The following is a 16,424-nucleotide window of genomic DNA, read 5'->3' as shown; positions in this document are numbered from 1 at the left end:
GAATTGCGAGGTTGACGCTCTAACCACCGGACCACCGCCTTTGCCAATATTCCAATTTTCCAATTCATTAAAAACACACGGCTGCTGCTGCTGATGATGATGAGGTGCTGCTCTCCGGGGCCAAATGAATGGAGGTCACGCAAGGTAGAATGTGCGGGTAAGTATGTGGAACATCAACACACTCGCGCACACACATAGGTTAGAGCGGTGAGCGTACTGAAGGGGAAAACACCTGCTGGCTTCTTCTTGGATGGCAGAAAGGTGTGCCTTTGCGCAAATGCGAGCCCTGCCCTCACCTCATCATGTTTACAGAAAGACAGGTAGACAATATGGATAATAGCACAATAACAAAACCAGACTCTTTGCACATAACGGTGTGATGTCATAACCATGGACAGAGCAGTTCATCCTCACCCAGTTAGGTGAAATATGATGACCGTGTATTCATAGGCGTGCGTAAACAGCCGAGTATGAACCCGAAAGGGGACTTTTTTATTTTTATTTTATCTCAGATTGGCACGGATGATGCCGTGGGCAGCGTGCATGTTGTTAAGTGGTGGTTAGGATTGCGTCTTGGTCACAACACAGCAAAGTCTGCACCTCACACCGGGAGCAGATTATTCAGATGGAAACCCTTAAGGGGGAAAAACAAAGCCTCGAGAAAAAAGGTTCTCTCCCGGTATTGTTCCAGCGGAATGATGACTTTGCTCCATTCAACCGCTAAGGCTGGCTATTTGGCACAGACGAACTAAATTTGACAAGCGGCAGATGAGGAAGTCAGTGGAGCGCACCGCTGCCGCTTTTGATGATAATTGCTCTTTAGATGCTCGTGAAATAATAAATCATGTTTACTTTCCTTTGTCTTGTGAAACAAGAAGAGCACAGCTAAAATATTTATTTATTTATTTTACTAAAGTAAAAATAAAAATCTGATTTATTCATGAATTATGCACAATACCTATATTAAGTTATCGGAAGCGCTTCCCGTCTTACCTTTTACAGAACGGGAACAGCATCATTGGATCAAGTGAATCGTCGTCATCCAAGTGTCGAGTTAATTTGGACCTCTTTTTATTTTTACTCCTATTTATTTCAGTTTAATGTTTCCATGCACTGCGGCGTTCACAAAAACAGGTTCTGGGACAGACCAATAATCAGGAGGGAGGTCAATAATGCCGGGAAATCCATAGTACCTTCGAGCTCTGATGATTATGGATCCCAATTTGAGCTCTGGAACACGGCAACGTTGGGAGTGTTGTTTATGTTGTTTATGTTGCTGTTGGAAGCGTCTGTAATGGTTACTTCGGGCGGGTCCTGGAAACAATCCGAGTAGGCATTCCGCTGCAGTTATTTCTGAAAAACCAAAAAAAGACAGAGCTGCTGTTTGTGTTTTTCATGGGATGAGCAATTTTAGGTCTTAACAGTGATCGTGCAGAAGGGAAGGAATGAAGTGGGGAATTCAGTAAAGCTCGAAGGAAGGAAAGAAGGAGGCATAAAATAATCACAGACGGGACGAAGAGAAGAAAGGAATGAAGAGCAGGGGGGGAAAAAAGGAGGTGAGGAGGAATGGTGGAGTGGTTAGGATGGGATGTAAAAAGGAAGATATCATGAAGCAGGGACAGAAGAAGGACAAGAAGGAGTGAAGGAAGGAAGAATGGTTGGACAAACAGAAGGAAAGAATAGAGGGGTGGACAAAAGAAAGTCCACAGGGAAAGAAGGAGGCGAGGAAGGAATATAACAAGGAAGGAAGGAAGAAAGCAAAAAGAGAATTTAAAGACTCAAACATGGACGAGCTAAGGAAAAAAATGAAATAAATGGGATGGAAGGATGGAAGGATGAAGGAAAAAAACAGGAGGGAAGTTATGAGGGCAAAAGAATGAAGGAATGACAAACAAAAAACAGAAAGGAAAGTAGGAGGGAAGGACATGGAAGGAGGCAGAGGAGTGAAGGAAGTTAACAAATGAGATGGAAAGAAGGAAGGCACTAAGTAAAACTTTGAGTCAGCCATTCCATCCCAAAGACTTTCGCTTCAATGGCATTTCCATCACAGTAAACACCTTGAGGTTGCCCCGCATGTCAAGTGGAACAAGATGCAATTGTGTTTTGGTCGGCGTATTCATTCCTGAACGCTGTGAGACGACACTGCGCCATAGTACGATCGACTGTACACACACACACTCCCGGCGCCCCTGTTGGCTTTCCAAGTTGCATATTAACAGGGCTTTGTGCCAGCGGCGTCGGCGCACTGACTTTACTCTAATCTGCTGCCCACACGCTCAAGTCTCAGGACACCAGGAGAAGAAGACGTGGGCGGGGAGCAACAACAGAGGGGCGCTCGTGTGCGCACAGACACACAATGAGGCAAGAGCCAACGGGGACAGCTGGTGTCATGGTTATTGGGAACGTGGAAGCGGACCTGTGCCTGCGCCTGCGCGCGTGCATTAGAAGCATTAAATGCACCTTGCACCCTTCCTTCAGGCCCTCCTTTCTGCACACACTATTTTCTTCTTTTCCTTTCCTCCTCCTTTTCCTTCAGCCATTCCTTCCTTCTGTCGCCATCACTTCCTTCAACACACCCTCTTCCTTATTTTTACCGTGACGAACACGCCATCATTTCTGCTGCCGCTTCATTCAGAATTTGATGCGGCGTTCATATCCCACCGCTGTGCCGGGTTGCCGATGTTTGATTGCTAATCTGCATCTTGCTCTGTTTGTCTTGTCTTTTTGCTGCGTGTCACTTGTCAAAGTCATTTGCTGCCACGGTATTAAAGGAGCCCAAGTACACTTTTTTCGCAGGTTCTCCTCTCCTCACAACACCTTCGTGGTAATTTCTCACTCCACCTCCTTTCGTCTTCATTGTCTTCTCCTAGTTACACCTACTCCTGTCCTTACCATCTTTTCGTCACTCCTTAATATCCTCTTCCGAACACCTCCATGCCTCTTTTAGACACCTGCTAACACCCCCTCCTTCACACCCTCCCCTCTTAACGACACCTCCTTTCATCCTCTCTGTACCACGCATCCTTCCATTATACAAATATTATTTTCGCTCTTTTTTTTTTCAAGGCAGTCATCAACTTTTCCGCATGGAGGCTTCGAATCCAGCATGTTCGCACCCATATGCCGGAATTAATCAATTCCCTGGACTGCGATGAAATGAGCAGCAGCAGTGATTTTTGCCCTCGCTACAATTACAGCCTTCATTAGCCTAATTAAAAAATGTGACGAGCGGCGGCGAGTGGAAAGAGTCCGTCAGGGATCCTGAGAGTCATCGGAGCAGTCAGGAGGGGGTGATTATTGGAGGGAAGGAGGTAGGGAGTGGATGAACGCAAGAAGAGGAGGGAAAGAGGGGGAGTTCAAATAAGGAGGCAAGAAGATGTAGTTGGGAGAGGAGGCGGATGCCAGGCTTGTGTGGAATTACACAGGGAGGCAAAAGGTAGAGTTAATACAAGGAGCAAATGGGGAGAAAAAGAGGTGTGGTTCAATGTTGTACAAAGTACCGTATTGGCCCGAATATAAGACGGCCCTGATTATAAGACGACCACCTCTTTTTCAAGACTCAAGTTTGAGAAAAAGACTTTTTGAACACTAAATTAATGTTTATACAGAAAATAATTAGAGTACATCTGAAACAAATGATAACAATATAGTTGAGAGAAAAAGCATGTTATGTTGCCTCATTCAAATATTCATATCTGAAGAATACGTAAACTAAAGTGCAATCCTTCATTCATTCATTCATCTTCCGTACCGCTTGATCCTCACTAGGGTCGCGGGGGGTGCTGGAGCCCATCCCAACCGTCTCCGGGCAGTAGGCGGGGGACACCCTGAACTTGTATTCTTTGGCATTCGACTCAGCATTACTTAGATTTGTTCTTGATTTTACTGTTTGGTGCTTTCTACCGCCTTTATTACCAATTTGTCTTACCGTTTATTGTGCATGTTAAATTGCTCCATGTACAGCACTTTGTATGCAGTGATGCCTGTTTGAAAGTGCTCTATAAATACTGTTGACTTGACTTGACTTGAATGGCTTCTGGTTTTTGAAATGTAAATGACATCATAACTTCTCCTCAGCTGCCGGTTAACCTTGACGATCTTCGACCCACTTTTCTCCAGATTGCCGCCAAGTTATCTCTTCTATTTTTGTCTTCTCTTTTCTTTCTTACCGCTATTTTTTTTTTCTTCTTCGTGCTGCCACTATTTTTTTTTCTTCGTGGTAGGGGCTCACTTTGGCCTGGGGAGTCAAGTTCAGCATTCGCTTCAATGATATCTGGCGCCATCTACAGTCGCGAATGGGTATAATGTCTAGAACCCGAATATAAGACGAGGGTTGAAAAGGCAAGGAAGTGTAGTAAATATGAGGAAGCAGGTACTTCATTTTAGAAGAGGATTGAGGGGAAAAAAAGGAGGTATAATTCAGAGAGTGGGAGAGGGAGGGAGCGAGGGTGTCGTTAGAGGGGAACAAGGTAAGGCAAGGAGGTGTAGTTTGAAGAGGAGGTATAGTTAGGAGGGTGGAGGCAAAAAATTAAGAGAAAGGAAGGTGTCGATCGACCGGTAACCCGCGGAATGGTCCCAAGTCGATTGCGGAGCGTTTAGGGAAAAACAAAAAAGGTGTCTGTGTGCGTATTATTAATATTATATATTTTGTGTTCATGTACACTGCACACCAAGCCCATTTTTCACAAAAAATAGTATATAAAAATAAAATCAAATGAAAAAGCAGGGAACCTTTTTAACCTAGGATTAGGAAGCAATGACTTGAATTAAGAGGAGGAGGAGGTGTCGCCTGGAGGGGAGGAAGCAAAAGGGTGAAGGAGGAAGGTTTAGTTCTGGTGCCAAGGAAATGAGGTGTCGTTAGGAGGGAGCAAGGAGGTGTAGATTACTGATTCAAGGAAGTGCTAAGAAAAGAGGAGGAGCAGGTCGAGTTAGGTGTGAAGGTGGAAAAGGAGACACCAACGCAGCAGTCATGTTTTGACGCCGTGAAATGTGTGTCAACCAGAAGGAAAAATGGAGCAGGATACAGCAAAGGGAGGAGGTGAAGGATGGACGGATTGAAGATGGACTAGACTAGGGACTATGAAAGATGAGGGTAGGCGGTGAGCATTTAAAGGAGGAGAGCCGAATGAAGAGGAGGAGGAAGGGAGAGAGGGAGGAGGAATGAACGAGTGGCACAAATAGCTGCGGAAGCACATTTGACAAGTCATCAGTCACTACAGCAAACAAGCGGGACAAGTCATTAATATGCTGCTTGCTGCTTTACGGAGGACTGTCAAGGAAGGAAGGAGGTCGATGAAACAAGGGAAGCCCCGGAAAGCTGCATGAGAAAAAGGAAGGGGGAGGGATAAGCTGCGCAGGGAAGCCCTGCTGCAAGGATCTCCTCTTCCTCATTCTCATCTTCTTCATCTCTCCTACGTGGGTGCTTGACTTGACCCAATAAAATCCACACATTCACCAGCAAAGCCATTAAATTATGTATTTGCACACACACAGAAAAAAACCCCAAACCCAAAACAAGTATTTGATCAGAAACAGTTTATTTAACGCTCCAGTATTTGTGCATTAGAAGCTGCAATGCTCCACGGGTGCACCAGAAACAGTAATGAGACTTTTGGGTGCATTCCAGTGACCATAGTTCAAGATCATACTCGGCTAATTTGCTTGCGACTTCACTCAGTCATCAAACGAAGACTGGAATTATATTTATTTCAATCATTTATGACCACAACTACTGCCAGACATTTCCTCAAATAAGACAACAACTAATAAACACCTCCTACTGGAATTGCTAAGCCTTGACGCAGACAACTTCAACTTCTCCACTCCCACATTTCTTCAACTGTCACATACCCATTCTCTCCCATCATAAAAAAACTCAAGTAACGAGTGTCATTACGCCATTTCATAGACACTGTCATTTTCAAAAGCAAATGAAAGCGTGAACTGAAGAGATTCCATGCTAACCAAAACAGCAGCACCCAACAAGGCACGTGAACGGTTCCTTTTCAATGATGGCTATTTTACTACATCTCCTGTCCTCCCATTTTTACAAAAAAAAGTGTGCCATACCTATAATAAAAGTTGTGACTCACTTATTTGCGGGGTTTATCATCACTTGAGAATAAGTGCCTTCCTTAAATAATCCCTTTTAATTATGACAACAAATTCTTTTACAACTACACTGCCACATTTTCTTAAAATAGGTGTAATATTTGCCAACTCTGTCGCTAACCAAACCAGCAGTACCCAGTGAGCCAAGTAAGCTTTCTCTATCTGTCCGTAATAGTCCACCCAAAAATACTCTAGACTCCAATTCCGCTTGACATCTATTGTAATCACACCATTAATAGTTTCACAAAAATGTGCGTCTGCCAATGTGTGGTTGAGTCAATTCACTTCCACACTATGTGCTTATATTTTCCAACATTGAAATTTTTAAGTGTATTGAACTATCGATTCCTATATTTTATTTTATTGTGCTATTGTAAGTTGTTATATTATATTACAGTGATCCCTCGATACTTCGCGGTTCTTTTATCACGGGTTCAGTGCATCGCGGATTTTTTCAAACATTAAAAATAAAGTGTTAGGTTTTTTTTTACATATACATGAGTACGGTGCTGTATTTGCAGCTTCTCGCGGACCGTTTGCGGACTTTAACAAAAATATACAGTATATACAGGTATATATATTTTTAACCTCTTTATGTTAATTGGACGCTATTTCGCGGATTTTCATTTATCGCGAGTGGTTTTGGTCCCCATTGACCGCGATAAACGAGGGATTACAATACCGTGGTCTTGATGGTTCCGCATGTCATCTGGAGAACAAATTGCAGGCTCATGCAGTCCGTGTGGCGCATGCGCAGAGCTGCCGGTTTTTCTAAAGGTTGATAGAAAGTGTTTGTCACTGCAGCGTCATTTATTTCCATATGAAACGTGAAACTAATCATTTTATGCTGTATTTGATTTATTACGCCGCTGCCGTGGTTAACATGCAAATCGGCTGGCCCCTCGTCAACTTTTACGGCTTCCTTATGAATAAAAAGGAGGCGCGGTGCTGGTGCCGGGGGCACGCGCGCTCTTGCCGGGGAAAGTGCGTACGTGACACCGCTCCCGAGGACAACTTTGAGAACGCATGCGTGTCGTCATGCGTGGAGCGGTGGACGGAAGCGTAGCATCTGGAAGCTTCGTTTTGCTGACTCTTTCATTCTGACATTGTGAGCACGAGTGCGTGATCCCGCACGTAGTACACGCGCACGACGGGCAACGCAGGTGGGGAAAAGCAATCGTGTTCTTACCTTGTGTTCTCCCCGTGGAGGTGAAGGTGATGGTTATGGTGGTGATGATGAAGAAGGCGCAGGAGGATGTGCACCCGACGACATGTGCACCGCTGCTGAGGAAGGGCAAGCATCATCATCATCATCACCAGCACGTCCCGCCTCGGAACGACCCACACTCCCCGCCCCCCACCCCTCTTTCTCTGCACACGCAGCGCGTGACCTCATGGGAATGAATGCAGGAGAAGGATGAAGTTACAGGGGCTTTGTTTACAAGCGAGGGCAACCGACGAGGAGGCTAGGATGGAGGAGATGAACAAGTGGGAGAAAAGGAAGGAGACATGGTGGGAAGGAAATACAGGAAACAAATGAAGTAGAAAAGGAAAGAAACAAGGAGTCTGTAAATGTTGAGGCATATAGACTCTTCTTCTGCGTCTACTTGTGCCAAGCTAGCTCCTTCATTCTGGCAAGTTCAGTCCTGTTGCTTTCTGGTTGTCTGTCGCTTTAGATTTTCAGGCTGCGCGGGGTCGGTTCTGGAGTGTGCTCCCACACCTGCAGCTAATGAGCAATTAACTCTGGCATGGAAGACATCTGCTGATTTGTGACCATGTACCATTGATTATTATTAGAATTTTTTTTACTCCAATTTTTACAGCTAGTTCAAAGGCTGACAAGAGTGGAACCCCCCCGCACCCCCCTCCAACATTTCTGTATGCCATCCCAGATCCCAATGTAATCTTCAGGGTATGGATTTCCGTCAATGTCAATACACTTGGGAGAATGTGGAATGTGACTCAGTGGAGCACAGAGGAACCTCGGCAAGGCCCACCAACAGCACCAGTTTGTTCTTTGAGCCATCATGAATAGAACACATGCTCAAACAACTAACATAATTTACAGAAAGATCTGTGGACAGTTTTGGCAGCTTTCGGGGCATTGGTAGGTTCCCTTAAGGGCCGAACTCCACTCGGGTGAGGGTCCGGGACCTGAATTTTCTTTTAAAGCAGCGTGCATGTATTTGAACATCAATTTAGAGGAAGTTATTTAGTGTATAGTAAAAAAGTTATTTGTATCAAAATTCGGGGTGTTTTCATTTGGGTTTCATGGTGCCGATTCCTCTCGTCTGAGTGAAACCGCTGATGCCAAATCGGTACGGATCACATGGATTAACTCCATATTATTCAATTTTAGAGCTTCTCACTAACGACTATTTTAATAATCAAAATAATCGGGTAATTTTTAATGTTTGATAAAACAGATAAAATTCAATTTAAATTTCCATCCCTTTCAACAAAAACAGCACGTTATTTTAATTTGACAGTCTAGAGAAAAACATTGATTCGGTGATTGGTTTGCTCTGTGATGTGTGCAGCGTTAAGGAAATGGGGAGCGGGTGCGTCACTGCACACAAGATGGTCTCTAGTTGACTGCAGGTTACGTTTTGTGATCAGCAATGAAAGGCATTGATCGACATATGCCTATCCTGTACTTTTCCACGGAAATCAGCCGATCACCATCTGCGGCCGATCAATCTGAGCACCACTGGTACAGATGGTTGCATTGTCAAAATGAGCCATTATCTTTAAACTGTGAAAAAAGTACTCTAAATACGCATACAATGTTAGAAATCCACATTTGGGGACATCTCAAGGGATGACGCAAGAGGAGAGAGAAAATGCTCTGTATGAATTATAGATCATTCCCAGACTGCAATGTGCTTTACGATGCCATTCATCCAAACACATCTATAATTCATGTCAATATCATTTTAAAGAATCTATACCAGGCCCACACCGGTGTGCACCTCCATAAAACATGGGAGAATTATTAGGAAAGGTATAAATGCTTTTGGACAATCTGTCTTGGGAGGGTGGAGGGGGGGGGGGGAGATTTGTTTTGTGTGTGTGTTTAGGGGGGAATTGGTGCATGTATTGAAAGTGGAAGTCGGTGTGGGGTCACTGGTGGGCAGGACTAACAGCAGCATCTACTCAGAGGAAGATGACAAGGTCCTACTACATACACCACGGAAGATGCTTTTTTTTGTCTTAGACTAAAAATTAATGACCCTTTCATGTGTATCTCCCTCCATTATTCTGTAGAAATTAAGTTGGATTTAAGTGTCTCAATATGAGTGTGTGTGTGTGTTTTAAACAGTATATAAACTAAGAACCTGAATGAAACTTTCACATAATGGATAGTTTTTTTTTGGCCTTTTTTAAGAATACACATGTAGGCAAAATACAAATCTTTCAAAATAATGTGGATTTAATTTTTTTATGAAATGAATTTTCAGAAAAATATACATTTTTGAATGTTTTTTTAAATGTAAAGATTAACCCCCGCAAAAACTATTTTTTTGAATACATGTACTTAATATAAACATTACAAGAAAAAAAGAGAATTGAAAACAGAAAAGACAACTACTGTATATGTAAAAAATAAAGTGGATTTATTGAAAAACTTTGTAAAGACAATATGGATTTGTTTTGGTAAATATCCAACTCCATCTGGTTTAAGATAAATCCAATGGAAATTTCATTGATTAAAACATTCAAATATCTATATTTATTTAATAATGGTTAAAGATTTTCAAATGAAAGTCAACTAATAACACTAATATATACATATATTTTTGTACATTTTGAGGGATGTATGTGAAGTATAGTAGAAAGCATGAAGCATACACAGTATACAAGCGACTGATGACAAAATGGAAGTTGTGTGTGTGTGTGTTTGTGAGAGAATAAAAAGGAAGACATGAAATCCAGATTCAGTTTTTGTAAGGAAACTTTATGTGTGCTTGGTGAGCGTCACTTATCATCATCATGGTTAGACAGGGGGGGAAAAAAGCCTTTTTGCAGTTTCCAGTACAGCAGATAAGGTTTTCCTTATTATTGAAGAGTACAAAAAAAGTGGGAAAAAAAAATCACAATTTCCAGAGTTCAGTTCTCTCCTGCCAGGTGGAAAAAAAGCAAAGAAAAACCAAGGAGAGAGAGAGAGAGAGAGAGAGAAGCTTTTGGTCCTGGAGTCTTTTTGCACGCGACTTGCTGTCTTTACCCTCCACTAATATGTGCCCCCGTTTTGGGAAAAAACAAAAAAGCAACAAAAAAAATGCCATCAATTTAGACACCCCTCCACCAAATCATCTCTCATTGGTATTGCATAGATTTTATTTTTCCTTTTGGTCAATTTTTGTTATAATTGAAGACGGGTAAGAAAGGAGATGAGAGAAAGTGGAAAGCACGGAAAAGAGACGACGGTGCTGAGGACACAGACCAGGAAGAAACTCTGCAACATTGTGCACGGATTGGCTAAAACGATAATAGCGGCAATTACTGACTGGGGCAAAACCTAACCCCCGCCCACTTTTTTTTTTTTTTTGCCATTATTCGTTGTGCAAAGGAAAAAAGCAAATATTCCTAACAGCACCCTGCACTCTGGCAAATTAAGAAAAGAAAGGGAAAAAATGATTGGTCACCTTATCCAGCAACAAAGGGCATTCTGGGTAAATATGTAGTTTCATTTCTGGTTCATCCCCCCCCCTAAATTCCACCCCTTCTTTCCTAGCCTTTCCGGACGCCTCAGCATATAACTCTGATCTAATACACAAACATCGGCAATCAAGTGACCCCCTCCCCCAAACCCCCTTCGGAACCCAAGTACTCCCTTGCCAAAATCGTAATAAAATAAATTTAGCATAAGTATCAAGATTAGCTCTCCTCCCTTCTTTGTCATCCCCCCCCCTCAAAAAAAAAAAAAAAAGGCAGAGTGGGTGAAGTTAACAAGCGCACTTCCCCCCAACCCCTAAACATCAAGAAAGGAAGTCTAACTACTATGAGAAGCCGATGGGGTGTTTGTTCCATATCCTTGATATCCAGCTGAACGTCCAAGTACTAGCTCTGTCCTCATCTGTAAGACCCTTCAGCACACACTAGTAGAAAAACTTGAGTAAAATTTTTGGGGGGTGGTTCCCCCCACCCCCAAGGAGACATAAATAAATGCTCAAATGGCTTTCAAGGGTCATCGACTAGTATGCATATTGTCCTGACTAGCAAGGCAATTTGAACGACACACTCGTACAGCAACTTTGACATAATACAGCAACATGATGTCAACCGGTGCCGTATAAGTAACGTGGCGATACTACCGGCATGCCAATGCTTTCCTACTAGTGGGAAAAAAAACCAAAACATTACCAGTAAGACTGTCATCCTCGTGCCCTGAATTGCTTTACTCGACCATGGGCTTCAAGCTTGATGATCAAGTCTATCGAATAAACACAAACACACCGCTTACTAATAAGGCTTAATTGTTTACTAGTAGGCCAAATGTGGCTCTAGTAGTAGTGAAAAAAAAAAACAATAAAAAGGCAGTTATTCCACAATTGTGCCCTAGAAATTGTACTTGTGCCTTGAATTGTTTTACTAGTTCGCACACCTTCAAGGTGGATAGCAACTAAATGACTGATCATTATTTACTGTCGGTAGTAAGGTCTAATGTAGCAGAATTGACAATAGTTGTGGGGGGGACGATACTTATAAGACACAGTCTTCTTATTAGTGTTCCAGGGCCTTCTACTAGTGCACTTATAAAGAGCGTACTAGTAAATGAACCTTAAGATAGATTAAAAAAAGTGTAGGACAGCTTCATGGCTTTCCAAGATTTACTTTCAGGGTTTGAGTACTCAAAGGCCAAATGTGGCAATGCCGTGAGAAAAAAAACAAAACAAAACAAGATACACACTCATTCTACGAGCGCACTGCATAGTCTTACTAGAGAGGACAAAGAGTGTATTAGTAAATGGACCTTCGGCTGGAGCCCAAGGATATCGAATAAAAGGCTTTCCATCAACTACACTTCACTCGACACACTCAAAGACTTTCAAATCGGCACACAGTTGGGGTGGGGGCACCTCACAGTCGACTTAATTCCTGACTCCCCTCTTCGATTTCTCCCGATACCCCTTCCGCATTCCGTCCCCACTCGGCCTTTACAGGTCACTCTCGCCGTACAGGGCGGTGGAGAAGGACATGTAGTCGAGGGCGCCTGGGACAGCGTCGGGCCCCGAGTAGGGCGCCATCCTGGCGATGCAGTACTCAGCCTGGTCGGGCGGCAGCTCCCGCCTTAGCTCGTCGGCAGTGATGAAGTTCTGACGGGAGCAGATATATTACGGTTGAAAGCAGAGAATTGCACAATTTCTCACTGTCCATCTATTAGGTAAGTGCAGTTCAAATTTGGCGGCAATCAGACTCAACCTCTGGGTGGAGTCATCTTGGAACAACCACTGAAAATATTCACAAAGATTTATGACAGCGGATATGTTCCTCAACATCACCCCCCCCCCACAACAATAGTCAAAAATACACAAAGAAGTAGTAAGACATATTTACATAATCTATTCTATAAATGGCAAAGCTTTGTGTCAAATACCAATCCAAAATATGCAAGACAGGTGCAGGTATTATTTTTGCCCACCTGAGTTCACCATCCACATAACATCTGTGATTTGAAATGTTTGTGGCCTCACAAAGTGACGCCTGGCGAGTGAGGTTGCCTTTAGCGGATGAGAATGTTGTTGGCTGTTAGCCTGCGCTCATTGAGTCCCTGCTTGCCAGTCTGAGCCGCTGCATCTAGTGTACGACTGTGCTTCTTTATTTTGTTACGGTTTGTTCAATAAAGTGATTGAAAGCGCACCAACGGCGGCGTCTTTGTTCATCTTCAATTCCTTCTCACTCGCGGCGCTAGGCGGTATCATATTAGATCACGATGTTCATCATAATTGTGGGGCAGTGCGAGACAGTTCTGCTTTGCAGCGAGTGGGTCATCTTTTTTGTGTGTGAAATCATCCCAAACTATGGACTCTCATTTATGGACACAACATGGACACTCTCTCATTTATTTCCATTTCCTCCAGGCTTGCGCTTATTTCTATACTGAGTCTGCCATAATATATGGGGTGAATAAATGAATCCAGTAAAAAAAAGTGTGTGTGTGGAGAGAGAGAGCTACAGTATGTAGAATTTAAAAATCTGAATGAGAAATACAGTGACAGCCACGGGTAAAAAAAGAACGTTAATATGGCGATAGACTAACAAATGTCATGGAAATTGTCTCCGGGGACTTCAGGTTTCAACCTCACCTTATCCGCGGCCAGTATCTTGAAGGAGGCGATGACCTGGTCTGCGGTGTCCGTGTCTGTGGTCTCCCGAGACATGAAATCAATGAAGGCCTGGAAGGTGACGGCGCCTGTGTTGTTTGGGTCCACGATGCCCATGATGCGGGCAAACTCCGCGTCGCCCTGGTGAACCACAAAAAGAAGAGGTTAACCTGGAAGACACTTAAGGCGACACAAACACATCAAGATGAAAACTGCTGGAGAAACTCGGCGTGAGAGCACGACAGAACGGGCATGCAACGTTTGCAAGCACATACAAGACAAATGCTTCAATGTTCACTGTGCTAGAAACAGAAAACGACAAGCAGGGTGAGAAAAGACAGCGAGGTGCCTGCAGGTGAATGCCTGCAATAAGCAACACTAACACATATACACTTATAATATACAAACACGTTGACACCAGTATATGAGTCGTTTTTACATGTTTACATGTGGAAATGGGTGAATTTACACAAAAACCCCCACCAGATTCTCCTTACTAATTCTTGATATTTTACGAAACCAACTTACGCTTACACCTGGTATCGGTGCATTTACAACTATGGAATTTACAAGTCTGTTTACTCCCGCTGCTAATTGTGGGTTTACACCTGGTATCAAGTGTTTAGATCTGCTATTGGGTTGCCACAATTCGATCGACATGATTGGAAATCGGATCACGTAATTTTCATCTGATTGGTTATGGCTGAAAGAAAAGCTTTTTACAAATGTCTTATTACTAAAGAACATAACATTTTAGTTCTTTACAGCCATATAAAAAAGTATAATTTGGGACAAATTTAGTGCTCATAATGATCATAATATTAAAGACAATTTGCATGAGATGGTGCAAGGTACGTTTGGGAAAATACGGTACTTAAAGTTAACCATCATGCTATTCTGTTTTCGTACTACAGTTATTGGACCTGCAGACACCCCGAAGAGAGGGGCGCCAAAGCCAACATTGGCATCAGTACCAGGCTGTTTCCCGTAGAAATGAGCAGAGCCCGGTAATCCTCTGCCACCATCTGTCCTGATCGCTTCTGTGGGGGAGCCGGCGGGGCGGGAAATTTATAGTAGATAAGCGACAGAAATGGTAAGATAGATGAAGAAAAAGAGTAAAGGGGAATCAAGGATAAAAAGCACAAAGAGTCAATGTTGAGAGCAACATGAACACTGATGGGAGCAACCCAAGACGACGCCTGTACAAAGCAACAGAGAACCCTGGTGGACAAACGGGGACGCGACATCTCCGATGGCTTGATGGCCTTCATCCATGAGGAGCCTCGGAGCAGGAAAGCCAACTAGGCACTGACCAATCACAACCTTGTTCCGATATGATAATCTCTTTGGGCAAGATTTCAATTAGCCATGACTAAGCTGCCGATACACTTTTTTTTCAATTTTTTTTTTTTTTGGTACATGCAAATACTTGTTTTTTTTAATACTTTCTCCTTTTCATGATTTTTGCTGGTGTAAATTGCTACTTTCTCCAATGTGAGACAAATAAAGTTGTTTTTTTCCTCTTCTTTTTTTTCTAACTGCACATATACGAACAGTATCAATGCTGGGGGGCATTACTGGAGCCGCAAATGTGTATTTCAACCCACAAATTTCTAAAAAGGATCCATATCTAAAGACTTGTGTGTGGCTCCGTAGCTACACACTGAGACCACAAGGAGTTGCTAGTATTCCAGGGGTTTGATGAGCCAAATTTAATGACACGTCAAACTAAAATAATGTCAATTTGATTGTCAGTGATGTTGGCTTTCCTGACTTCATGTGGCCTCTCCCTGGACTATTTCCCCCTCCGGTAAAGGGGGTTCCTACCTGCTTGTTGTTCTCCACGTCATAGCCCAAACTGATCAAACAGGCCTTGAACTCCTCGGCCATTAGGGCCCCGCTGTGGTCCTGGGGCGAGCCATTGACAGCCAATGACAAAGCACCACGTCACGCACCAGGACCCAACCAATTCGCAACCATGGGGTGAGGGGAGATGTGCGGTGCGATGGACCATGCGGGAGGGACGATGGGAAACATGGGAGACAGACAAGGATGGTTGTTTAAACAAATGTTTCCATAGAATCACATATGGTGCTGAAATGCATGTTGTGATATTATTATAATTTTTTTTAACCATCAGAAGGACCAATAATGACATGCGATGTGACAGTGACACAAAACAAAAGACAGACATTGTGGATGGAAGAATGACACCCCGTGTTCATCGTTTACAGTCAAACAGGGACCACTAGTGGTGATTCACCATTTGGTTGTGAGCAAAATAATCAATTCCAACCTCAGAATGTTCTTGCACATCTCCAGAAAGTGTGGAAATATTCATAGTAAAACATTAACTGTCCTTCTGAGCGATACCCACCAAAAATGAACATTTCATACTCACTTGCTTGGCTCCTCTTATGGTCTGAACATGTGCGTGCACATGAATATCACGCGGCTGTCAGAAACTTTTCCGAACAGTGTGTATTATTACTAGTCTTTTATTTCTATTGAAAAAGGTGGTGGTGATTGTGAATAACGGGCGAGAGAAGCAATCACCGTTCTGCCACTTATATTGTGTGTCAATGTGTTCCGTGGACTTTTTGGGATTGTGGATTACTTGGGAGTATCCTGAATAACTGTCAGAGGCGCTTTAATTAATGAGTGGGCATGCCTGTGCCCTTACCTTTTTTGGATCTACTCCTGTTCATTTCAATGATGCCAGGTGGCAGTTTACAACACAAATAACAGACACAAACCGATTTGGAAGAATGTAGGTAGTCAGTGAAGCTGTGAGGCTTGAGTTTGATTGCCTGACCTTGTCAAAGTGGTTGAAGGAGGCACGGTACTCGTACAGCTCCTCCTGACTGATTCCCTTGGCATCACGCGTCAGGATCTGGTTCTCAATCTCGTTGATCGTTCTGGCGATGGTGGTGAGCAGCTGCTCCCAACCCACGCGAATGTGCTGCCGGAGGACGCACGGGTTTAAAA

General features: G+C 43.3%; 2 protein-coding genes across 9 annotated transcripts in view; both read right to left on the bottom strand.

Moving 5' to 3' along the window:
• Nucleotides 1-9,152, bottom strand: part of slc8a2b (solute carrier family 8 member 2b) — a 40,829-nt gene extending 31,677 nt beyond the window's left edge. Inside the window, exons 1-2 of one of the 4 annotated variants that reach the window (XM_052078208.1) lie at nt 7,301-9,152; nt 1,194-1,353 (exon numbers count right to left, since the gene is read on the bottom strand). The gene's annotated coding sequence lies outside the window, so the exon portion shown is untranslated. Of the gene's footprint in view, nt 1-993; nt 1,171-1,193; nt 1,354-7,300 lie in introns of those variants that run through there. The other 3 variants (XM_052078207.1, XM_052078210.1, XM_052078211.1) reach the window with 3 other exon arrangements.
• Nucleotides 9,153-11,258: 2,106 nt separating this feature from the next.
• The window catches only part of actn4 (actinin, alpha 4), a 39,688-nt gene continuing 34,522 nt past the window's right edge, over nt 11,259-16,424 (bottom strand). For 2 of the 5 annotated variants that reach the window (XM_052078215.1, XM_052078214.1), the window contains exons 19-22: nt 16,252-16,398; nt 14,411-14,476; nt 13,419-13,577; nt 11,259-12,428 (exon numbers count right to left, since the gene is read on the bottom strand). In XM_052078215.1, the coding sequence (XP_051934175.1) occupies nt 12,270-12,428; nt 13,419-13,577; nt 14,411-14,476; nt 16,252-16,398 (531 nt within the window). In that variant the 3' untranslated portion in view covers nt 11,259-12,269. Of the gene's footprint in view, nt 12,429-13,418; nt 13,578-14,410; nt 14,477-15,263; nt 15,345-16,251; nt 16,399-16,424 lie in introns of all 5 variants that reach the window. The other 3 variants (XM_052078213.1, XM_052078212.1, XM_052078216.1) reach the window with 2 other exon arrangements.

This window comes from Hippocampus zosterae, chromosome 10 (assembly GCF_025434085.1).
Source record: "Hippocampus zosterae strain Florida chromosome 10, ASM2543408v3, whole genome shotgun sequence".
Taxonomy (NCBI): domain Eukaryota; kingdom Metazoa; phylum Chordata; class Actinopteri; order Syngnathiformes; family Syngnathidae; genus Hippocampus; species Hippocampus zosterae.
The sequence above is the reverse complement of the archived record's forward strand: the minus strand, read 5'-3'. Positions and strand labels throughout refer to the sequence as shown.